The sequence below is a fragment of the Choloepus didactylus genome, chromosome 5, assembly GCF_015220235.1.
Source record: "Choloepus didactylus isolate mChoDid1 chromosome 5, mChoDid1.pri, whole genome shotgun sequence".
Classification (NCBI taxonomy): domain Eukaryota; kingdom Metazoa; phylum Chordata; class Mammalia; order Pilosa; family Megalonychidae; genus Choloepus; species Choloepus didactylus.
The window spans coordinates 132,585,031-132,610,991 of NC_051311.1; the positions used below are offsets into that span (position 1 = coordinate 132,585,031).

General features: G+C 39.3%; 1 protein-coding gene and 1 pseudogene across 6 annotated transcripts in view; one reads left to right on the forward strand and one right to left on the reverse strand.

Moving 5' to 3' along the window:
• Nucleotides 1-2,303: 2,303 nt before the first annotated feature.
• Nucleotides 2,304-25,961, forward strand: part of KLHL7 (kelch like family member 7) — a 115,406-nt gene continuing 91,748 nt past the window's right edge. The window contains exons 1-3 of one of the 6 annotated variants that reach the window (XM_037836891.1): nt 2,304-3,293; nt 3,642-3,708; nt 8,146-8,234. Coding sequence is in view for 2 of the 6 variants with exons in the window: in XM_037836889.1 (XP_037692817.1) it covers nt 2,547-2,666 (120 nt within the window). In the remaining 4 variants the exon portion in view is untranslated. The remainder of the gene's footprint in view (nt 3,294-3,641; nt 3,709-8,145; nt 8,235-25,961) is intronic. The other 5 variants (XM_037836892.1, XM_037836890.1, XM_037836893.1 and 2 more) reach the window with 5 other exon arrangements.
• On the reverse strand, nt 9,125-13,721 carry LOC119534785 (annotated as a pseudogene).

The following is a 25,961-nucleotide window of genomic DNA, read 5'->3' on the forward strand; positions in this document are numbered from 1 at the left end:
ATACATTCAAACCAGCACAGTGGGCATAAAGAAGTATTCTTGGAAGCCATCCTTACATCAGAGTAGATAAAAGTAACTTAATCATAAATGAAAGTAACTATGATCTACAAAAATATATCCCACTAAACTCCAACAAAGTATATTCCCAACTCAATTTATCCTTAGCCAGTTTCCCAAAATACCCATGGCCACTCCAATACCCTCTGACAGTAATAGAAGTATGGTAAGAGTAGAAAGAGACAGCAGAATCAACCTATTGCAGTTAAAATATCTTTTGTAAGTTTTACAAAACCTATTGAACACATTTCTAGGACCCCAGCCTTGAAAGGTTCAAATGAGAGGCCCTGAACTTTATGCTTTGTTAACCTCACTGTAAATCCCAACCTCTCTCTCACATACACATACACACATATCCCACACCTCGTTTCTCATCTGACTTTTCTCTGGGTTTCTGCCCCTTGTACATATTCTTAGTAGAACGTCCATATGCCAGCTCACCAACATCCATCTGTTCAATCACCAGAAAGAATCTGATTATCGTCACCCCAGATTATTAATTGGCTTCACCATTGATTCAGGTGTTCAATCTTGACTCAATAAACTGAGAACAGGTAGAGTAAGTTCCCACAAAACAAGGACCGTTTTAGGGGCACACCCCTCCTGGATGGGTAGAAGAGTGAATAATTCATAGAAAATGGGGCTGGGCTGAGTTGACAACTAAAAAGCAGAGTTGAATAGGTTTCTTTACTGCAAATCTTCTCCAAGCATTCAATATACAAACGTATTTTTGGATCTTTCCAAGAACATATTTTATAATCATTTCCCAAAGTTATATTCCCAAGGAAACTGTTTCCAAGTGGGGTGGGGGTTGGAGTGTTCCTAAGACTGGTGTTCTTAGGAATACATTTTTGGAAATTCTAGATTAAATAATAACAGTTTATATTACTAACTCAGTAAAGTAAACTGAGTGATTATCTTATGTTGGCACCATTCTGAGCATTTTATAAACTTTATGTCATAGGTTCTATTATCCCATTTTTACAGATTAGAAAACAGAGGCACAAGAAAAATCAAGTGTTTTACTTAGTGTCACACTACAAGAAAGTGGGGGTGCTTGACTTTGCAACTAGGCAATTGTCTTCCTAAGCCTCATGCTTATCCTGTGCTGGTCTTTTTTGAATCTGAATCCTGATTATTCCATGACCTATGGTGTTCTAAACATGTAAAAGGACAGTTCCAATCTCAAGTAGTAAGGATGTTGCTCCTTGTTTCATTTGCCTTGTTATAAAACTGGTAAACAAAACTTTTCATTTCCAATTTAATTAGGAATAAATGGTTCCTCTTTCCAGGGTCTACTCTAAATCTTCAAATTATTGACTAGTCAAAATAGAAACTCATTTGAGAACCTGTAGATTAAAAGAAGAAAGATAAAGTGCACGAGAGGTATATGAACGTTTTCTTTTGTAAAAAAATGGAGGCACATGCCTCTTGCTTTTTCATGTGTTATACTGTATCATTTTTCCTCATTAAGAGAAAGTATAATGTTTCAATATTTACATAAAAGGTGTCTCTATATATTCCTAAATAGATCTAGACAGAAAATCAAGGGGATATGTAGAGAGTTTTCAGAATGTAAAATAATATTCAATTTCAAATAACCCAGCATATTACTATTTGCTAGAAAAAAGAAATGCCTATAGTTACAAAAAGTACTTTCGTGAGTTCCGTGATTGAGTTTCGTATTCCCCTAGAACATTGGGAAAGCCTAACTGAAAGTTTCTGGAGCTGACTGACACCTGATCTTAGTTTCAAATATTGTGGAGGAATCCAGCCTAGAAGGAAAGCATCTCACGCCACGGGGACATCAAGTGGACTGTGTGTTCTTGCTATATGAACCCCAAGAAAATAAATCTTGCGCTCCATATAATAAGCCTTTAACTTGCAATATGCGGTATTCTCTTATCCATTCAATAAATGTTCGTCGAGCGCCTACAATAATAAAGCAGTGATAAAGCAGTGAAGAAAAACACCAACCCCGCTTCCATGGAGCTTACACAGTGGGAGACAGGTCAATGTGTTCTGCCGCCCAATTATCCAAAAAAGATAATATAGTCACGTAATCTAAAACTGGGAAACCAATCAGTGTGGGGCAAATGAGAGAAGACATGGGACCAGCTCCGGGACAAAATTCGCTCGGTGACGAGAAGGAACGAAAGCGGCTGCAGTGTCAGCGCGTCGCGCGGCTGTGACGCGCAGGCCCCGCCCCCTGCCCTGGTCGTAGCGCCCCCGCCCTCTGGAGCGAAGTGCGCAGGCTCCTTCGCCTCCCGCGAGCTCCTGAGGGGGCAGCCCGGCCTTGTCTCTCCTCAGTGGCTGAGCCGCCGCTGCTCGCTCGCCGTCGCAGTTCATTCGCCCGCTCGCTCTGGAGCAGGGCGCTGCAGCTGCAGTGCCGGCCTCCGTGTTTGGTAAACAGAAGCCCCAGCGTGCCAGGAGAGTACAGCCTCTCGCCCGGCCCGGCGAGCCCCGACCGTGAACCGAGCTGAGGGAGGATGGCAGCCTCCGGGGTGGAGAAGAGCAGCAAGAAAAAGACCGAGAAGAAACTTGCTGCTCGAGAAGAAGCTAAATTGTTGGCGGGCTTCATGGGAGTGATGAATAACATGAGGAAACAGGTAGCGCCTCTGTGAGAGTGATGGACGGTGGCGGGGAGGTGGTCCGGGTCTCCGGCCCCTTTCTCCTGGGCGGAAACCCGCGTCCTGGGGATCGTGACCCTCCTCTCTCTGTCTTCTCCCTTCGCGCGCAAGCGAAGATGCTGTTAGCAGAGGGTCACGTTAACAGTTCTCGAGCAAAAGTGCTTCCACATCTACTGCTGTTGTGGCTCCAAAGTCAGGCTCCTCCGGCTGGCGTTCGGCGTTAGGGTACCGGTTGTGTGACAGGTCTGTCCTAGTTACCTCTTTGTGAGGCGAGGATCCTTCCATTGGCTAGCCGTTTTTAAGGTGTTGTGAGGCATTGGGTGAAGAAGTCCATTGGTACAGCCTATCCGAAACCCCCAAAGAAGGAAGTGTTGCTGTCCTGAAATCAGCTATTCTTGAGTAAGGATCCCGCCCCCCTTCTGTATTACCGGGTGGAGCTTGTTGAAGACAAATCCTCCTCACGTGTTAATTTAGAGGAAAAACAGTCATCGGTAAACACATGCCATCTTTTAAGAGCACGGAGCGCCCCTGTTATTAAGAGGAGCTCTTTGTTCTGTCTTTGATGTGTGGCGCTGTTAATGAAAGTCTTCGATACACCCGCGAAAGGTGGGTTATGAAAAGAATGGATTTGAACGCTGGACAAGGTAGACAAAAGAGGTTTTACATTTTTAAAATTCCATAACATCTCATATACCGATAAGCGTTAGAAGAGTCACTTGGTTGCTTTTTTTATTTTGCAGGCTTTTTTTATAGAAAATACATGTCTAAGGAGATTTATGGGAATTTTTCAGTTTTGTGACTGTGGTCCTGTTTTCTAAGAATTCAAAAGCAAATGTGGGTATGAGTGACTGCAAAACCTGGTTTGCCTATCTACTGGTGTCCATGATGGCAACATGGACAACAGTAGAGGAATTTAAGACCTTTATGAAGATATTGATTTCTGTTTTCTTTAAGCAATCGCTGACTGCCAGGACCTTGTCTTTGTTCACCATCTGCTAGCACGGTCAGTGCAAAGTGCCTGGTGAGTGCAGTAGATAATCTGTGGGAATGCCTTTGTATCTTTCCTGGCCTTTGTGCTGAAGTAGTTGTGTAGTATTAGTATTTTAAATGTAACTCTGACGCTGTAAGCAAACTATGTACTTAAAATGTTAGTCTCACAGAGAAACAAAATGTAGAATGTGCACTCAGTCATGTAGAGCACTAGTTAAACTGTACATTTGTCACTGTTGTTTGTATTCTCTCATACTTCCCGTCCTAGACTAGGAGGCACCATGCATCAAGTACCCTAAAGAATGTAATCTTAAAGGATGTGGTAAATAACTGAGATATGAAACTAGTGAAGTTTTCCAGACCCCTGCTAAATGTTAGTCACCCAATATGATTAACTATCTCTAACTTGTATAAAAGTCACAAGAAAAATAACACTGGGAGGGCAGATTTGAGACTAACCAGGTCTCCAGCTGTGTTCGGTGTGTTTGTGCATTAAGCTCGCGGAGCAACGAACCCAAATTTGGGTGGTCTCATCTTCAGTTGTGTCTGAATTATTTTATGTAGCTTACTTCTATGTATCTATTTTCATATTTATGTTCCTCTCATGTGTATCTTTTTGTATTTGCAACACATTGACTTCTAGCTGCAGATGAAATTAACTGGTCTTCCTGTAAACTGCAGTTCACCAGTCCTCAAACTTGTTGAGGACTTGTCATAGTACTGTTACCGTACTCAGCTTCCAGGTTCTTGGCCATGCCCCGAGAAAGAATTCAAGGGTAAAGCACAGCATAAGAATAAGCTAGTAGAAAATTTATTGAGAACACATGTGAGACTGTTACTGGTGCTTTGTCATGGGAGCCCCCATTCCAGGCTCAATGTCTTGTTGGGAGAAGAAATTCAAGGATGAGACAAGCAGGTATAAGCAAGTGAGAAGTTTATTGAAGAGAAAGAAAGTACATGCTTAAGAGGATAAGTGCAGGTATGCTCCAGAGAGAAACACACTGGGCTGTTGGACACATGGGTTTTTATTAGTTTCAACAAAGGGAGGTGAGGTTAGAGAAGTTGGCACATTGTGAATGGTTTGTACACATTTAAATCAGGGATTATCAGTTGGCTTTTGAAGCCTCTGAACTAATTGGGGTCTATGGATGAGGTTATGGGGATTCGAATTTTCCATTTTCTCCCCTCTGTCTCTTGCCCTCCTTGTTAGTTTTCATCTTAAGCAACCCACTGCCTTTTGAGAATTTATGGTCCATGACTTGTAGTCAAGTAGTGTATTTTGTTTTCCTTAATTGCTTTGGGTTTGGGGAGAATTTGTTGTTATCTCCAGATGCTTCTGCCTTGCACCGGGTTTAGGGAGCAGACCTTAGGGTCTGCAAGATGTTTTCTTATGTCAAACTTACTTCAGTACCTTCTCTCTCCCCCAAACAGAGCGCTTTCATCCTTGGACTCTAGCATCGTAAAACATTGCCCCTTTCTTTAAATAGATAGGGTCCAACTATGATGCAGCAGCAGATGTTTACTTAAGGAGGAGGGGATTCTCTGAGACCCTAGGTTTAGGTTTTTGGATTTAAAAACTGGTCTACATCCATGTTTTAGACTTAGCTATAGACTGGGTTAATATCTTTTTATTTATTGTTAAATAGAAATGCAGATATTGCAGTTACTGAAAAATCAAGATTCTGTTAAGTAGGAAAAGTTATTATTCCTACAAGATTATTAAGTAGGAAAAGGAAAATGGATACTTTGGTGAGCAACCAGGAATCTCTTCCACAATGGTTGACCTTAATCTGCCAGATTCTCCTTTTGTCAGTAGATTTGCATGTGATTCAAGCAGTTCTCCAATAACACTTTCATCAACTTCCCAGAATCTTGCATCTTGTGCAAGATTTTCAGTTTTACTTTGCAGTTGCTTTTTTTTTTTTTTTAAGATTTTTATGGTGAAATGTAGCATGTAGACAGAAATGTAACTTTCAGAGTACAGTTTAACAAGTAGTTATAGAGCAAATTTCAAAGTATGACATGGGTTACAGTTCCACAGTTTTAGATATTTCCTTCTAGCTGTTCTAATACACCAGAGACTTAAAAAAAAAAAAATTGATATAATGATTCAGTAGTCATATTCCTTTGTTAAATCCTATCTTGTCTGTTGCTACACCTCCCTCTCATTTGATCACTGTCTCAATCTTCAGGGATATCTGGGCAGTGATCACTGTAACTTGTTCATATTGGAGAGCGGTGTTGACATTATGGGGAAGGGGGATACAGCTGGTTGGTGTTCTCAAAGAGGCTCTTGCCTCTGGGTTTTGGGACTTACCTGGAATAGGAACAGTCTGGAGTTTTTAAGTTTCTGAAGAATAAACTTAGTGAGTGAAACTTTTATAGAGTCTGATAGGGACCTGGGTATTTTTTTTTTTTTAATTTTTTTTATTTTACAGTTTTTAAATTCAATTTTATTGAGATATATTCACATACCATACAGTCATCCAAAGTGTACAATCATTTGTTCACAGTACCATCATATAGTTGTGCATTCATCACCACAATCAATTTTTGAACATCTTCATTACTCAAAATAAATAAATTAATAAAAGTAAAAAAGAATATCTAAAATATCCCATCCCCTCCACGCCCCCCTACTAGTCATTGAATTTTTGTCCCCATTTTTCTACTCATCTGTCCATACATTGAATAAAGGAAATGTGAGCCGCAAGGTTTTCACAATCACAGTCGTACCGTGTAAGCTATATAGTTATACAATCATCTTCAAGAATCAAGGCTACTGGGTTGCAGTTCAACAGTTTCAGGTATTTCCTTTTAGCTGTTCCAATAAATTAAAAACTAAAAGGGGATATCTATATAATGCATGAGAATTACCTCCAGAGTAACCTCTCAACTTCATTTGAAATCTCTCAGCCACTGAAACTTTATTTTGGTTCATTTCTCTTTCCCCTTTTGGTCAAGAAGGGTTTCTCAGTCCCACAATGCCAAGTATAGGGACTTGGGTATTCTTTAGGATTTTGGGGACTACTGTTGATTTGGGCTTGGCATACTGAGGCCATTTGGAATATTTAGCTGAAGCTTGCATAAGAGTAACCTCTAGGATAGCTTCTCATCTCTTTGAAATCTCTTAGCTACTGAAACATTTTGTTATATTTCTTTTCCCCCTTTTGGTCAAGAAGGCATTCTCAATTCCACAGTGTCAGGGCCAGGTTCATTCCTGGGAGTCATGTCAGATGTCACCAGGGAGAGTCAATCCCCTGGAAGTCATGTCCCACGTAGTGGGGAGAGTAATGAATTTATTCGAAGAGTTGGGCTTAAAGAGAGAAAGGCCACATCTGAGCAACAAAGAGTTTCTCTAGAAGTGACCCTTAGGCATAATTATAGGTGGGCTTAGCCTCCCCTTTATAGCAGTAGGTTTCATAAGAGCAAGCCACAAGATCAAGGGCTTGACTTATTAGTTAGGGGGTCCCTAATTTCACACAGCATATATTCTATCCTAAATAAACAATCATTGTCACACATTAGCCTCGCTTAATTGTACAATCATCATCACTCTCAATTTTAAGCAGTTATCTTAACCCAAAACACCCCATAGCTCTTATCCACCCCCCTAATTGTTTATCCCTAGTATTAGTAAAGTGGTACTAGTAAAGTAATCCTATTACATATAGTCCATAGTATGCAATAGGTAATTTTCCCTGTGTACCACTCTGTTGTTAACTCTTTGTACAAGTATCATACCTTAGAAGTAGATTGTGCAAGAACTTATTTATTTTTGTAGTGCTAATCTGTGGGATACATGACTTTAAACAACCCCTTACAGTCATTTTCTCCTTCAGTAGGCACTGATACTTATAATCCAGTTAATGAACTGTCATCACCCCTGTTTATTCCCATACCTTTAAGTTCAACCACATTAACAAGTTTGTACATATTATTAATCACTCCCCCTTCTTAGCTTCTGTCTCTACGTCTCCTATATTCTACATTAAGACACTGATTTTTTTTTTTTTTTAACAATGAGACATATACAGCTTTATTTAATTATTTGTAAAAAGTCATGCTCTGGCAGAGTGACATATTGCCTATCTCAGCAGAAGGCGGACTGTGTTTTGGAAAAGCCCCTTTCCCAAATTCAGAACCGAGAGACCTGAGCTGGGCCCTAGCATGGTGTCAGCTGGTCTTCACGTCTCTTTCACCCTCCTCTGGCTGGTTGTGACCCCCTCACACAGTAGAGAGGAGGCTGAAAAGAGTTTTATATGGATAGGGCTACTCTTTCAGAGTGGTTCCTTCCCTCCCACAAAAAGGAGGTCACAAGAATTTTTCTGAGAGGTGGGTTCAATATCAATTTAATTTAGCTTCCATTAAGTCTACTGAAATCAAGGCTGTATTTACTAAATATGAGATGTGTTAATACCTTTTTCTTTTCTCCCACCCATTTTCTCACCAACTATGTAATTTTTAGGTCATTACCTCTCTACTTTTTGGGGACTGAGGAATGGAAAAATAGCTCTCCATCAAGACCTGGGAGGCATTTCTTACATAAGTTTTTTGGTAAGTGGCACCAGACATTGCAGTGACAGCAATTTTACCCCTGCAAAGTACAGGCCTGGCATTTTGTTTTCTGCCTCTCTGTGTTGAGTCCAGTAATTAGGCCACACTCACTCTCTGGGGAAAATTACATATTGCATTAGAGCCTCATTATTCATGAGCCTCTAGCAGAATGTATCTATCCCTCCTTTTTATTTACAGAATAGTATATGAGTTTATTTAGACAGAAGGAGGTGCTGGCCACCTTGCTTGCCTTTCTGTATAACAGGCACCCTTTTATTTGTCACAATCAACCAGAGGTCCAAACAGCAATTATGACTTTCCACATTCTCCGATGTTGCTCTCTCCTGAAGGCACTTTGCAAATCTTGTTGACCAATTTGGAAACAAAAGAGAATGCAGAGCCTACCCAACCTAGAAATTGGTTCTGTACATTTCCCCTAAAAACACTATTGAAAATGCAAAAAAAAAAAAAAAAAAAAGAAGAGTCTCCCACCCCTTTTTTTGCAGAAGCTCTACAAGAAAGCATGTCTAAAATCACAGAACTATGTACACACAAAATGGACACACGTGCTTGCACACACGGAGTTGGGAAACAAAGATCTTATCAGATACATAGTGGGGAGAGCACAGGAAATAGTTGACAGAAGATATGGAGATTGGATCAGCTAAATGTTGGAATGTTATAGTTATGGCAAGGAAGTGGTTCTTGGCACATACAAAAAAGTGGGCAGGTGGGCAGAAAGAATGATAAATCTAGGCTGCCAGAGAGAGATTCAGTGGCCATGCATGAGTTAAAGATAGTAGATGCCAGTTTGCTGGATGAAATGTTGTATTATGGAGTAGTGGGTTGAAGAAGGTTGAACCTGCATGATCCAGGGGTGGGGTGTCTGTTTAGCAGGACACCTCCATGGTCTGGAGTCTGTCCATGCCATCAGGGGACTCAGGGGCTTCTTGAGTTCCATCTGACTGATTACTGGTGACAGACCGGCTGAAGGGACTTTTTGCAGAGCTCATGCTACTTGAGGTTGAGTGGGTTCGTGATCAGATGAGCCAGGTCATGCTGGCAGCTGGTATGTAGCCCATTCCCTGCAAAAGTACTTGAAGGCCTTGGTGAGCTTCCCAGGCTGAACCACTTGGGGCAGTCCCCCACAGTCTGCCATCTTTAGTAAAGTTTTGTTTACAGGGTCCAGGCAAGAGTTGCATTCAATCACAGCCTCAGTTGCAGGTGAACTGTCCCCAACTACCAATAATGTGGCACATTTTAATGTTTTTCCTCTGTTATCATTTTGGCCTAGCATGGGTCTTTCAATCTACAGTTCTCTCCATCCATTATAAGAATTCAAGAAGAGCCGTAGGTTTTCTTGGTTGATATCATGGGCAATATGCAGTCAGTAGTTTGTATCAGGTCCAGCTTGGCCCGCAATTCTTCCTGCCCAAAATGATGAGCCAAAATAATGTCTATGACATTGGTTGTCAGGCCCAAGAGGGCAAATCTGGTAACTACATAAGCCTCAGCTTCAACTCCAATCCCAGTGATGGCTTTCACATTTAAGTGGGTAAGAACAGCAGGCAGCATTTCAACAGCTCATCCATTGTGGAGTACTGGTACCCTGTTGGGAAAGGGGGTGCACCTTCCTGCTGGCCAGACAGCAAAGTGCTGGGTGATCTCTTGCATATCCTCAAAGTTAAAGAATGCATTGAAACAGGATTTATGGTTGAGGCCAATGTTCAGTATGCCTCTTATAGTAACATGGACCATACCATGAGTTGTTTCTGTGTCATGTTCCTGACAGTCAAAGTCCTGGATGTTTCATGTACCATTCTTATAATTTAGAAGTGGTTTGATCTCTGTGAGCTGAACATCCTGAAGTTCATCTGTGAGGACAGATGAGAGTAGGGGACTCTAAAGAATGAATTGATGACTCTGAGGTGCAGGTACCTGCTGTCAGTGCAGTGCAATGATTTTACATTATCCAGAGGGTTCGTATTAGTGATATCACAATATCTCTCCTTTTGTGTCTGACTTATTTCACTCAGCATTGTGTCCTCAAGTTTCATCCATGTTGTCACATGTTTCAGGACCTCATTCCTTCTTACTGCTGCATAGTATTCCATCATACGTATGTACCACTTTTTGTTTATCCACTTGTCTGTTGAAGGACACTTGGATTGTTTCCATCTTCTGGCAATTGTGAACAATGCCGCTGTGAACACTGGTTTGCAAACGTCTATTCGTGTCACTGCTTTCAGGTCTTATGGGTATATTCCGAGTAATGGAATTTCGGGTCATAGGGTAACTTGATATTTAGTTTTCTGAGAAACCACCAAACTGTCTTCTACAGCAGCTGTACCATTATACATTCCCACCAGCAGTGGTTAAGGGTTCCAATTTCTCCACATCCTTTCCAGCATTTGTAGTTTCCTATTTGTTTAGTGGCAGCCATTCTTATTGGTGTGAGATGGTATCTCATTGTGGTTTTGATTTGCATTTCCCTAATAGCTAGTGAAGATGAACATTTTTTCATGTGCTTTTTAGCCATTTGTATTTCCTCCTTGGAAAAATGACTTTTCATATCTTTTGCCCTTTTTATAATTGGGCTGTTTCTACTTTTGTCTTTGAGTTGTAGGATTTCTTTATATATGCTGGAAATCAGTCTCTTACCAGATATTTTTCCCCAGTTGAGTTGGCTGCCTCTTCACCTTTTTGATAAAGTCCTTTTAGGCACAGAAGCTTTTGATTTCGAGGAGTTCCCATTTATTTGTTTTTTCTTTTGTTTCTTGTGTGTAGGGTTTAAGGTCTAAGAAGCCACTGCAGTTGCTTTACATTGTGTTTATATTGTGTTGTATTCTGTTTAACACAGGAGAGACTCACCAAGAACGACTGACAAAGGCAGTTGATGGAAATTGGCAGAAATAGAAGCTGGTCTGAGACAGTGGAGGAATGTTTGAGTGAGGGCCAATTTTATAGATTCTTGTTCTTTAGTGAAGGTTTTTGTGTTATGACTGTTTTTGCTTCCCTTATGATCTCATTGCTTTTGGAACTTTTGGAAACAGGATAATAAGTACCTAGATGACAGGCACCCCTCTCTTTACACCTAGAGGCATTTTTACAGGAATTTGAGAACACTTTGTGAAATTAGAATGTCTGAATTCCAATCCCTGTTCTATCAGTAATTGTGATCCTGATCATTTCATCGCTCTTTAACATGGCATCCAGTCCCATACATAGAGGAGAAAGGAGGTTCTGCAGAGGCAGCTGCCTCAGCTTCTTATGGAGCCTTTTCCCCCATCCTTTCTGTCGTTTGTAGCCTTTTGCTTTTAAGTAAAATTTCTATTGAAGTATAGCATACGTGTAAGAGGGTACAAATCATAACGTGCAGCTCAGTGGATTGTTACAAAAGTGAGCACACCACCACCATCAACGAACAGAACAGGATTAGTATCGCAGAGGTTGCTTTTTATGCCCCTTCTAAATCACTACCTTCCCAATGGTAACCTCAATTCTAACTTCTATCATCATAGATTCATTTTTCCTATTATTGAACTTATATAAATAAATGGAATCATACATGATATACTTGTGCCTAGGTTTCTTAAAATCAACATTATGCTTATGAGATTCATCTGTGGTTGTGTTTAGCCCTATATTATCCTCATTTTTATGTAGTATTCCATTGTATGAATATGTCACCGTTTATCCATCCTACCATATGGACATTTGGGTTATTTCTAGTTTGAATCTATTAAAATACAGCAGCACTTTGAAAATTTTTGTACATGTCTTTTGGTGTGCACATGTATGCATTTCAACTGGTAGTTGAGTTGTTGAGTCATAGGGGATGCTGTAACCATATGCTGATTAAATGCTGATAATTATTTGGGAAATGATGCTTTGTGTTCTGTTTGACTACATTTTAAATTGCTTCTTAGTAACAGCCATCTTTGGTAACATGTATCCACAATTACAAGTATTTGTTCACACATGCTTTTGTTTGGTATATTCCATGTTTAAAGTTGCATAGACCACATGAGACTTAGACACTCAAGTTTAAGTTTAAAAAGGCAGGAGTGTATTACACTTCACCTAGAGGAAGAAAAAGGGACTGATAGGAGCGGATGAAAACTGAAATAGAACTGATTGTTTTGATAGCTCATTATAGGTAAAATAGAGTTTAAAGGGTCAGAAAAGATCTTAAAATGTTGTACCTATAATGAAGGTATATTGGTTCCTAAGAAAATATTTGTTAGCACTTAATAGTTTAAAGCACAAATATAGTTATTTTAGATTTTTTTCCTGTTCCATTGTTTGGTCATGGTTTGTTAATTTTCTTGGGGTATGGTAGGGACATGTGGGAAGCAAAGTAGTTATTTTAGGTTATTTGTTTTTCTTAATCCTTTGCTTTGTTTTGTTTGAAATGTGGGTTTTTGTTTTGTTTTGTGTTTTAATTTTTCGATAACTAAAGTTTAAAAAAAAAAACAAAGCAAATAGTTTAAAGCACAGCTCCTTTTTAATTTTCAAAACCAACCCCCTGAGGAAGGTAAGGCACCTATTATTTTTGTTTCTGTTTTACAGAAGAGGAAATAAATGTCAGAACGGTTATATGATTGGCCCCATGTCACAAGCTGTTAAGTGGCAGAATTGGCTTACTGGTTCCACATCCTGTGCCCTTTCCATCCTAGAGTAGAGCTGCTACATAAGATTGTGATTGCAGCCTGTTTACCAGACCTAATTTAAGCTTTTGAAATGCAGTTTATGTCTTAGCACAGCTTTAAAAAACATTATTTACCTTTGCATTGGAAATAGTAACACATGGGAAAAAATAGATATAACAAATTTGTTTGTGCTGACGTAAACTTAGATATAGTAAATTAAGGAGTTGTCAACAATTCTGCTAAGCCTCCCTACCACCAGATGCTGAGAATGTGAGTGCCTGCAGTCTCTGTAAGGGAACTCATCTTGACAACCCTGTGAACCAGCTATTTTCATCTGTTCCATCCCTAGTGGTCCTCTAGTCAACTTTTTTGTTCTGCTTTCTCATCCCTGTAATGCTCTACATTTATTCTCCACTGACCCAACTTTCTACCTCTTCCTTCCAGACTTCCCTGGGCCCTTTGAGACTTGATGTTCCTATACATTGTCAACTCCCTAATCTATTATTGTTGAGCTGTTGTTTTGTATTAATTTTACAAAACTATAGTTTTTTCTGCTTGTTCTCTAGTCTTCTGTAGCCCAAGGACCTCAGGGATAGAAGGTGGCCAGTATCCTTTTTGCTCTCCAGTGACACTTCTGTACCCTTCTTCATCTCCCTTCGTCGGCAAAATTCTTTCTCCTTTGAGATAAATGTCATTTGGCTGTTCTGCTTTCTGCTCCCTGCTTGTTGCTCTCATTTCTGGGGAATTTCTCTAATTTCTTGATTATTTTAATACCTTCCTCATAATTTTCTTTATCCCAAGTATTGCTGTACTCATGAGGTACTTGTTTATTCATATAGAATACTCATCCTTGTAGTTCCCCAGTTCCTTTGACCTCATCCTTACTGGCTTTCTCTTCCATTCTATTTCAGCCACCCATTCCCATGCTACCTGGACCTTGCCATCACTGCAAATAGTTCCACCTTGAAAATTTCTAATTTTATGTCCCATTCTATGACCACCACCTTTCCTATTGCTTATTCTGTTCCCATCATCCAGATTTTCCTCTTTTAACTCTATTCTGTCTTCCCTTTGTGTCTGTCCAGCTTAGGAGATATTGTTTGTCTTTTTGCTCTCTTTCCAGTGCCCCAAGCTTTCTTGCCCCTTTGTCCTTTCTTCATGTCCATCTGGCAGAACCTTAGCATGGATGATTATTTACCTTCTTTGTATAAGACTTTCAAGCACAGCTGAAAAATATCCCATTACTGGGCAATCTCTGCCATGCAAGTTCTTGGCCAATAACTTCAACTGGACTGTCAGCACTGGTGTGCAGTCCTACTTTCCATTCATTTTACTAATTTCCTCAAACCTGAGTCCTTTCTCTGTACTGTCACTTTCAGCAGATCATTCCTCCTTTGACTTCGCAGAATAATTAGAAGTCCTTAGTCTGGAACTATCTTTTAACTTTCCACCACCAAATTTATAAACTTATTTTGGCGTCTTCTCTTTTCTCTGTTGCTCCTACTACAGTGGAGAAGCTTCCTCTTTTTCTTTTTATGTCTAGTGCATAAACTTATAATTTGGCTCCCTGAGAACCAGCTTTATTTGTTAGAGAAGTTAAACCATTGGTTATTACTTCTCTATTGAACATCTTTAACTTCTCCCTCTCTTCTGGATTCTTGCTACCAGCACTTAAAGTATGTTATAACCTCTCCATATTTTAAACCAACCAAATAACCAACAAACTCAACCACACATTCTTATCTTCACATTCCCCTTTAAATAATACTTTCTGTCCTCCCTCAAAACAAAAGTTGGGTAGATTCACTGCCACTCTTTACTCGTTGTTAATACCCCTACACACTTCAGTCTGGCTTCCTTTCCCTAACTCATTCATTCAGATGAATACTTGTTGAGAACCTACTGTGTGCTAGACATTTTGCCAGATTCTGGGGTTGCAATGGTGAACAAAATTTGACAGCCCCTATCCTCATGCAGTTCATAGTCTAGGAGGAGAGGGACAGATCTTTGATATTAGTCAAGCAATCATACAAATAAATGTAAAATTGCAAGTGTGGTAAGAATTGTTGAGGGGAAGAACGTGGTGCAATGAGGGCATGTGGATGTGTGATTAGACCATCGGGGTTTTCCTGAGTGATCATTGAACTGAAAGCTGAAATAAGAGTACATGTTAACTAGCAAAGAGAAGAGGACAACACCTCAGGTAGTGAGAACAACATATGTAGATGCCCTGAGTCAGGCCAACTTAGCATAGAATAAGTACAAGAGATTGATCAAAGAGATTGGTGTGACTGGATCACAGAACATAAAGTGGTGAAAGATGTAACTGGAGAAGTGGTTATGGACCTGCCCTTGCACAGCCTCACAAGTCAAGTTAGAGGGTTTGCTTTTATTCTAAACTTGTTTAAATTGAGGCAGGGCAGGGAGGAGTCATAATATTTGATTTGCTTTTGAAAAAGATGGCTGACTGCTCTGTAGTGAAAGAATTAGAGAGGGTTCAGAGGGGATGCTGAATAAGAAGTGGTTGCAGTAGCAATGATGATCCCTTGTACTAAGGTAGTGATGGCAGCAACAGCAATATCAATGGAGAGAAGATGATATATTGAAGTAATTTAGAAGGTAAAATCATCAAGATTTGGAGCTCACTACTATATGTGGTTGTGATGACTAAATTTTATAACTTATGTAAAACACTTAACAGTACCTGATATTGAGTATATTCTCAATAAATGTTAGCCTTTTTTTGTTACTGTTGTGATGGTGGTGGTTGATTGGATGTTGAGTGTCTTAGTTTGCCAGGCTACTATGACAAATACCACACAATAGTTTGACTTAAACAACAGGAATTTATTGGCTCCTGGTTTTGAAGCTAGAAGGAGTTCCAAATTAAGATATCAGGAAGGCTTGCTTTCTCTTCGAAGACCCAGCATTCTGGAGTTGGCTGTCAGCAATTCTTGGGGTTCCTTGGCTTATAGTTCTGCCTCCCATCATATGGCGATGTCCTTTCTTTCTGCCTTCTGTGACTTCTGGGCTGTCTTGATAAAGCATCCAGTGATCTGAATTAAGGCCTACCCTTATTCACTTGGGCCACACCTTAACAAAAAATAACATCTTTAAAAGCTCCTGTTTATAATGGGCTCGCACCAACAGGGACACAGATTAAGAATCTGTATTATTGGGGTACTCAGTTACACCTGCCATACTGAGGAATGCAATACAAGGTATCATTTATGACCTTGAGGATTCTGGAAGGCATGACATCATTCACTGAGAAAGATATTAAAAAAGATCAAGGTCTGTCATTTTTCTAATATACATGTTCCCATGATCCCCAGCATCCTGAATTAGGTTGGATTTGAGAAATAGCAATAAAAGACTTCCAAAAAGGAAAAAAAATAAAATAATAAAAAATAGATCAAGGTTTGGTGGGAAAAATTATAATTTGAGTTTTAGATATGTTCAGTTTGTGATGCCCATGCGATATGATGTATGGTGAGTTGAGAGGTCTAGAGCTTAGAGGAGAGTTATGGGTTAGAAGGGAAAACTTGTGAGTTATCTGCATAGAGAAGCTAATTTCTTCAGTGAAGCTGTGGAGAGTCAAGAGTCTAAAATAATGACTAGGGAGAGCGCCTATAAAGATGAAAAAAGAATGACTGGAAGGGTAGAGGAAAATGAAAGTTTTGAGAATTTGAGAAGAAATTGTTTCAGAAGGAGGATAGCATATTTGAAGCCAATGAGAGATAAGAGTAAGATTAGAAGTAAAAATGCTCTTAGGATGAGGCAACAAGGTGGGGATTATTGACTAGAGTTGTTTTGATGTAGGTCAAAGTGAATAAATATGAGGAAATTGAGAAAGCTTTTTTGAGAAGTTTGTCCCACAAAGGGATGAAGGGGTTAAATGAAGCTTGTTTGGTTTTATTTGTTTGAATGTGAAAGATATAAATGTATTTAAAAGTGGAAAGGATTATTGGAAATGGTGAGGTTGAATATATATGAGACAGAATGGGTAATTGGTAGATGAATGCTGAGATGAGATTTAAAGTAAAGATGATGAATCTCAGGAAGGAGGACGGTTCCTCTTCAATAAGAATGAGAAGGAGGAGAGGGTTTGTAGGTCGATAGGTTAAGTATTTGGAACTAGAATGGTGAAGAAGTTTCTATTTGGAGGCTTCTGTTTTCTCTGAAAAGTAGAAAATGAGATCATCTGTTAAAATGAAGGAGGAAGAAGGTGGACCTGAAGTTTAAGGAAAGTAGTCTTTGTGAAGAGTGGACATGGTAGGATGGCTGGCAGTGATTTTGAAGATCTGTTGGAGGTTAATTGTCACTAATTTGTAATGAATATTTGTCTTTAGCGTGGCTTTCAAATACCTCTCTGATCCATTCCCAATTGACTTCTCCAGTCAGCTTTCATGCCGTTTTTTTCCTTTCCCATTCCACTTTAGGCACCTGTTTTCTTTCGATCCTAAAATTTATCAGTGCCTGAAACTCTTTTTTCCTGCTTTATGCTTCAGTTCTCACCTTAAAGCCATTTCCTCATGAAGTCCTTCCTTGAATGCCTTAGACTCTGTCAAGGTCCTCTATTATACACCCTGTTCCTTTCCTTCATGTACTTATCATCTCTTTGTAAATACAATAATCACTTTTTTTTTAATTTAAGTTTTTTTGTTGTGAACACTAATCACTTTTTAGTTTATTGTGTGTCTTTGCTACTAGGCTTTAAGCTCTATGAAAGCAAGGACTGCATTTGTTTTATTCAGTGATATATTGCCAACATATAGCACAGAATTGCTTAATTATTTGTTAATTAAGTAGCTAAAATCATAGGTATGGCTGATGTCACCTAGAGGATGAGGGCAGAATAGGAAGAAAAGTATACAGGATGAAACCCTGGGGAGCATCAGCATTTTAAAGGACAAGAAGAAAAGTGCATTGGAGATTAAGGAGGGAAAGGAAGAGAGTGAGGAGTAATGTCACTGAGATCAAGATATGATTGAGTTACAAAGAAGTAGTAGTGATCAGGCATATCATATGCCAAATAGATTAAGTGTCCACTGTATTTGGAAATTGGTGATCTCAGCAAGTGAAGTTTTAATGGGATGGTGGGAAAATAAGCAGATTTTAGAGGACTAAGGAGGAATGGAGTGGTGAGTACATGGAGAAGGACCTGACTCTTGTGTAGCCTTTCTTGGCTTTCCAGGATGGGATTAAATGTTCTCTTTCTAAACTTCAGTAGTATCAAGTGGATACTGCTGTCATGACGCCACACATTTGTTGATTGAACAAGTACAGAATCATGTCTTAAGGGAAGGCATAATTGTATTAAAATTCCCTTCCAGGGAAAAGAGAGGCAATCAAGACTTGAGAGGGGCTAGAATCAGGGGAGCCCCAAAGACCTCTGAAGTCTTTCTCTAGAATACTGCCTTCACTACAACTCAGCTCTGACTATTCCCAGTCTGTTTCTCTTCCTAAGTTTCAAATTGCTGGGGAGAGGGGATCTGATAGACCAAGTTTTGGTTAAATGTTAATCCTTTGAATCAGTTATCTGTGAGAAGGAGAGCAGTACCATGTAGTGTAACATGACCATGAAAGGCACAACTTGTATATTGGGGCCATTTCCTGAGAATGATAAATTGTAAGCAGGTAGCTTACAATGATCAGTGTCTACTACAAAGATTCATAGTAGTGAAATAACTGGTGTATTATATATTTTAGTACATAATAATACAGCATATAATTTAGTTACATTCTGTTGAGCTCCTATCAAAAGTGTGGTTGATATAATTAATATTTAAGAGAGACACTCTTAAGAATATGCCAACTATGCTAAATGTCATATATCCTTACCCGTATCAGGTTACATGACTGGAAAATGATGTGTCATGATTAAATTAGTTTAGTTACTTCTTAGACCTTTTTTTGAATTACAGTTAAATTGAATTATGATTTAATATTATACTGTAAACTTTTTTGAAAATCATAAATTATTTTGTCTTCTGTAAAACTTCTTTTTAGTGATGTTGTCTTTAGTCATTCATTATTGTGGAACACACCATGCTACAGTGGAAATAAAGTGGACTTTAGAATCAAACAAATCTAGGTTTGAGTCCTAGCTCTGGTGCCTTACCAACTGTGTGACAATGGGCAAGTCACAACCTCTTCATCCTTATATGCTCTCATTTGCACAACATGAATCATAATATCACAGTTACTTAACTCACTAATGTTGGGAATAAGTGAGCAAAAGAAAGTGAAAGCTTTTGATAAATTATTCAGTGCCAAACAAATATTGTTGATATTGTTATCACAATGAGTCTACCTGGGTTCTTGGTTACAAGTAACAGAAATTTATTGTATCTATCTTAAGTAAAAATAATTTATTGTAAGAATATTGGGAGTTTATACCATTGACTGCATACTGGAAGATGAGTGGGTGTGACAAGTTAGCAGGAACTAGGGATTATCTGGAAATTAGGCTGTAGGAACCTGGAGTCAAGGTAATGATGCAGGAAGTCTTGATCACTTGCTGCTGCTACTGCCATAAAGATGATTTTCCTTTTATTTTTCCATCATTTCTCAAGTCTCAGAATCCTGAAAGTAGGCATCTTATTGACTGAGTATGGGTCATTTGCCAGATCTTGGATCTGCTGGGAGTGAATAGAAGAAAGACCTGATTTTTGTCTTCCATATGAGAAGGGGCTCTGAGAATTGCCCACTCACCAACATACTTCATAATGAGGAATTTTTCCTGCATTGGGAGTTTGGAGTTCTTATGGAAAGAGGGAGCTGGATGCTAGATGGCCAGAATCTACAAATGTCCATTATAGTCTAGCCCTTTGGCTATGTGATAAAAACATGTATACCCTTATTCTCATTTCTTTACTTAAAAAAAAAAAAAAAAACTGTCAACTTTTCCACTTATATTGAACTCCAAGTTCAGGATGACTTGGTAACATCCATGCCTTCTGTAGTCATTTCAAGATCATAAGGACTACGTAATAATATATTATTTATATGCTCATAGAGGGGAAAGGACAAGAGGAAAGGAAACTAATTCAAACTTATGTAAATACAAGAACAAGGATGAGGAGGAGGCAGGGCAAGATGGCGGACTGGAGAGCTGTATGTTTTAGTTACTCCTCCAGGAAAGTAGGTAGAAAGCCAGGAACTGCGTGGACTGGACACCACAGAGCAATCTGACTTTGGGTATACTTCATACACTACTCATGAACACGTCGAACTGCTGAGATCAGCGAAATCTGTAAGTTTTTGTGGCCAGGGGACCCGCACCCCTCCCTGCCAGGCTCAGTCCCATGGGAGGAGGGGCCGTCAGCTCCGGGAAGGAGAAGGGAGAACTGCAGTGGCAGCCCTTATCAGAAGCTCATTCTACTGATCCAAACTCCAGCCATAGATAGACTGAGACCACACACCAGAGAATCTGAGAGCAGCCAGCCCAGCAGAGAGGAGACAGGCATAGAAAAAAACAGCACAAAAAGCTCCAAAATAAAAGCAGAGGATTTTTGGAGTTCTGGTGAACATAGGGGAAGGGCAGAGCTCAGGCCCTGAGGCTCATATGCAAATCCCGAAGAAAAGCTGATCTCTCTGCCCTGTGGACCTTTCCTTAATGGCCCTAATTGCTTTGTCTCTTAGCATTTCAATGACCCATTAGATCTGTGAGGAGGGCCCTTTTTTTTTTTTTTTTAATCCTTTTTCTTTTTCTAAAACAATTACTCTAAGAAGCCCAATACAGAAAGCTTCAAAGACTTGCAATTTGGGCAGGTCAAGACAAGAGCAGAACTAAGAGAGCTCTGAGACAAAACGCAATAATCCAGTGGCTGAGAAAATTCACTAAACACCACAACTTCCCAAGAAAAGGGGGATGTCCGCTCACAGCCATCATCCTGGTGGAAAGGAAACACTCCTGCCCATCGCCAGCCCCATAGCCCAGAGCTGCCCCAGACAACCCAGTGTGACGGAAGTGCTTCAAATAACAGGCACACTCCACAAAACTGGGCGTGGACATTTCCCTTCCCTGCAACCTCAGCTGATTGTCCCAGAGTTGGGAAGGTGGAGCAGTGTGAATTAACAAAGCCCCATTCAGCCATTATTTCAGCAGACTGGGAGCCTCCCTACACAACCCAGCAGCCCAGAACCGCCCTGGGGGGACGGCACTCACCTGTGACATAACACAGTCATCCCTCAACAGAGGACCACGGGGTGCACAACCTGGAAGAGGGACCCACTTGCAAGTCTCAGGAGCCATACGCCAATACCAAGGACTTGTGGGTCATTGTCAGAGACAAACTGTGGCACGACTGAACTGAAGGATTACACTATTGCAGCAGCTTTAAAACTCCAGGATCACCAGGGAGATTTGATTGTTAGAGCCACCCCCCTCCCTGACTGCCCAGAAACACGCCCCATATACAGGGCGGGCAACACCTATTACACACGCAAGCTTGGTACACAAATTGGACCCCACAAGGCTCACTCCCCCACTCACCACAAAGGCAAAGCAGGGGAGAACTGGCTTGTAGAGAACAGGTGGCTCGTGGACGCCACCTGCTGGTTAGTTAGAGAAAGTGTACTCCACGAAGCTGTAGATCTGATAAATTAGAGATAAGGACTTCACTTGGTCTACAAATCCTAAAAGAACCCTATCAAGTTCAGCAAATGCCAAGAGGCCAAAAACAACAGAAAATTATAAAGCATATGAAAAAACCAGACGATATGGATAACCCAAGCCCAAGCACCCAAATCAAAAGATCAGAAGAGACACAGCACCTAGAGCAGCTACTCAAAGAACTAAAGATGAACAATGAGACCATAGTACGGGATACAAAGGATATCAAGAAGACCCTAGAAGAGTATAAAGAAGACATTGCAAGACTAAATAAAAAAATAGATGATCTTATGGAAATTAAAGAAAATGTTGACCAAATTAAAAAGAATCCGGGCACTCATAGTACAAGACTAGAGGAAGTTGAACAACGAATCAGTGACCTGGAAGATGACAGAATGGAAAATGAAAGCATAAAAGAAAGAATGGGGAAAAAAATTGAAAAAATCGAAACGGACCTCAGGGATATGATAGATAATATAAAACGTCCAAATATAAGACTCATTGGTGTTCCAGAAGGGGAAGAAAAGGGTAAAGGTCTAGGAAGAGTATTCAAAGAAATTGTTGGGGAAAACTTCCCAAATCTTCTAAACAACATAATTACACAAATCATAAATGCTCAGCGAACTCCAAATAGAATAAATCCAAATAAACCCACTCCGAGACATATTCTGATCACACTGTCAAACACGGAAGAGAAGGAGCAAGTTCTGAAAGCAGCAAGGGAAAAGCAATTCACCACATACAAAGGAAACAGCATAAGACTAAGTAGTGACTACTCAGCAGCCACCATTGAGGCGAGAAGGCAGTGGCACGATATATTTAAAATTCTGAGTGAGAAAAATTTCCAACCAAGAATACTTTATCCAGCAAAGCTCTCCTTCAAATTTGAGGGAGAGCTTAAATTTTTCACAAACAAACAAATGCTGAGAGAATTTCCTAACAAGAGACCTTCCCTACTGGAGATACTAAAGGGAGCCCTACAGACAGAGAAACAAAGAAAGGACAGAGAGACTTGGAGAAAGGTTCAGTACTAAAGAGATTCAGTATGGGTATAATAAAGGATATTAATAGAGAGAGGGGAAAAATATATGTGACAAACATAAACCAAAGGATAAGATGGCTGATTCAAGAAATGCCTTCACGGTTATAACGTTGAATGTAAATGGATTAAACTCCCCAATTAAAAGATATAGATTCGCAGAATGGATAAAAAAAATGAACCATCAATATGTTGCATATAAGAGACTCATCTTAGACACAGGGGCACAAAAAAATTGAAAGTGAAAGGATGGAAAAAAATATTTCATGCAAACTACAGCAAAAAGAAAGCAGGTGTAGCAATATTAATCTCAGATAAAATAGACTTTAAATGCAGGGATGTTTTGAGAGACAGAGAAGGCCACTAGATACTAATAAAAGGGGCAATTCAACAAGAAGAAATAACAATCATAAATGTCTGTGCACCCGATCAAGGTGCCACAAAATATATGAGAGAAACACTGGCAAAACTAAAGGAAGCAATTGATGTTTCCACAATAATTGTGGGAGACTTCAACACATCACTCTCTCCTATAGATAGATCAACCAGACAGAAGACCAATAAGGAAATTGAAAACCTAAACAATCTGATAAATGAATTAGATTTAACAGACATATACAGAACATTACATCCCAAATCACCAGGATACACATACTTTTCTAGTGCTCACGGAACTTTCTCCAGAATAGATCATATGCTGGGACATAAAACAAGCCTCAATAAATTTAAAAAGATTGAAATTATTCAAAGCACATTCTCTGACCACAATGGAATACAATTAGAAGTCAATAACCATCAGAGACTTAGAAAATTCACAAATACCTGGAGGTTAAACAACACACTCCTAAACAATCAGTGGGTTAATGAAGAAATAGCAAGAGAAATTGCTAAATATATAGAGACGAATGAAAATGAGAACACAACATACCAAAACCTATGGGATGCAGCAAAAGCAGTGCTGAGGGGGAAATTTATAGCACTAAACGCATACATTAAAAAGGAAGAAAGAGCCAAAATCAAAGAACTAATGGATCCACCGAAGAAGCTAGAAAATGAACAGCAAACCAATCCTAAACCAAGTAGAAGAAAAGAAATAACAAGGATTAAAGCAGAAATAAATGACATAGAGAACAAAAAAACAATAGAAAGGATAAATATCACCAAAAGTTGGTTCTTTGAGAAGATCAACAAGATTGACAAGCCCCTAGCTAGACTGACAAAATCAAAAAGAGAGAAGACCCATATAAACAAAATAATGAATGAAAAAGGTGACATAACTGCAGATCCTGAAGAAATTAAAAAAATTAGAAGAGGATACTATGAACAACTGTATGGCAAGAAACTGGATAATGTAGAGGAAATGGACAATTTCCTGGAAACATATGAACAACCTAGACTGACCAGAGAAGAAATAGAAGACCTCAACCAACCCATCACAAGTAAAGAGATCCAATCAGTCATCAAAAATCTTCCCAGAAATAAATGCCCAGGGCCAGATGGCTTCACAGGAGAATTCTACCAAACTTTCCAGAAAGCAATGACACCAATCTTATTAAACTCTTTCAAAACATTGAAGAAAATGGAACACTACCTAACTCATTTTATGAAGCTAACATCAATCTAATACCAAAACCAGGCAAAGATGCTACAAAAAAGGAAAACTACTGGCCAATCTCCCTAATGAATATAGATGCAAAAATCCTCAACAAAATACTTGCAAATCGAATCCAAAGACACATTAAAAAAAATCATACACCATGACCAAGTGGGGCTAATTCCAGGCATGCAAGGATGGTTCAACATAAGAAAATCAATCAATGTATTACAACACATTAAAAATTCAAAAGGGAAAAATCAAATGATCATCTCAATAGATGCTGAAAAAGCATTTGACAAAATCCAACATCTGTTTTTGATAAAAACACTTCAAAAGGTAGGAATTGAAGGAAACTTCCTCAATATGATAAGGAGCATATATGAAAAACCCACAGCCAGCATAGTACTCAATGGTGAGAGACTGAAAGTCTTCCCTCTATGATCAGGAACAAGACAGGGATGCCCGCTGTCACCACTGTTATTCAACATTGTGCTGGAAGTGCTAGCCAGGGCAATCCGGCAAGACAAAGAAATAAAAGGCATCTGTCATTGTTTGCAGATGATATGATCTTATATCTGGAAAACCCTGACAAATTGACGATACAGCTACTAGAGCTAATAAATTTAGCAAAGTAGCGGGATACAAGATTAATGCACATAAGTCAGTAATGTTTCTATATGCTAGAAATGAACAAACTGAAGAGGCACTCAAGAAAAAGATACCATTTTCAATAGCAACTAAAAAAATCAAGTACCTAGGAATAAACTTAACCAAAGATGTAAAAGACCTATGCAAAGAAAACTACATAACTCTACTAAAAGAAATAGAGGGGGAACTTAAAAGATGGAAAAATATTCCATGTTCATGGATAGGAAGGCTAAATGTCATTAAGATGTCAATTCTACCCAAACTCATCTACAGATTCAATGCAATCCCAATCAAAATTCCAACAACCTACTTTGCAGACTTGGAAAAGCTAGTTATCAAATTTATTTGGAAAGGGAAGATGCCTCAAATTGCTAAAGACACTCTAAAAAAGAAAAACGAAGTGGGAGGACTTACACTCCCTGAGTTTGAAGCTTATTATAAAGCCACAGTTGTGAAAACAGCATGGTACTGGCACAAAGATAGACATATAGATCAATGGAATCGAACTGAAAATTCGGAGATAGACCCTCAGATCTATGGCTGACTGTTCTTTGATAAGGCCCCCAAAGTCACTGACCTGAGTCATAATGGTCTTTTCAACAAATGGGGCTGGGAGAGTTGGATATCCATATCCAAAAGAATGAAAGACGACCCCTACCTCACCCCCTACACAAAAATTAACTCAAAATGGACCGAAGATCTTAATATGAAAAAAGTACCATAAAACTCCTAGAAGATAATGTAGGAAAACATCTTCAAGACCTTGTATTAGGCAGACACTTCCTAGACTTTACACCCAAAGCACAAGCAACAAAAGAAGAAATAGATAAATGGAACTCCTCAAGCTTAGAAGTTTCTGCACCTCAAAGGAATTTCTCAAAAAGGTAAAGAGGCAGCCAACTCAATGGGAAAAAATTTTTGGAAACCATGTATCTGACAAAAGACTGATATCTTGCATATATAAAGAAATCCTACAACTCAATGACAGTGGTACAGACAGCCCAATTATAAAATGGGCAAAAGATATGAAAAGACAGTTCTCTGAAGAGGAAATACAAATGGCCAAGAAACACATGAAAAAATGTTCAGCTTCACTAGCTATTAGAGAGATGCAAATTAAGACCACAATGGGATACCATCTAACACTGATTAGAGTGGCTGCCATTAAACA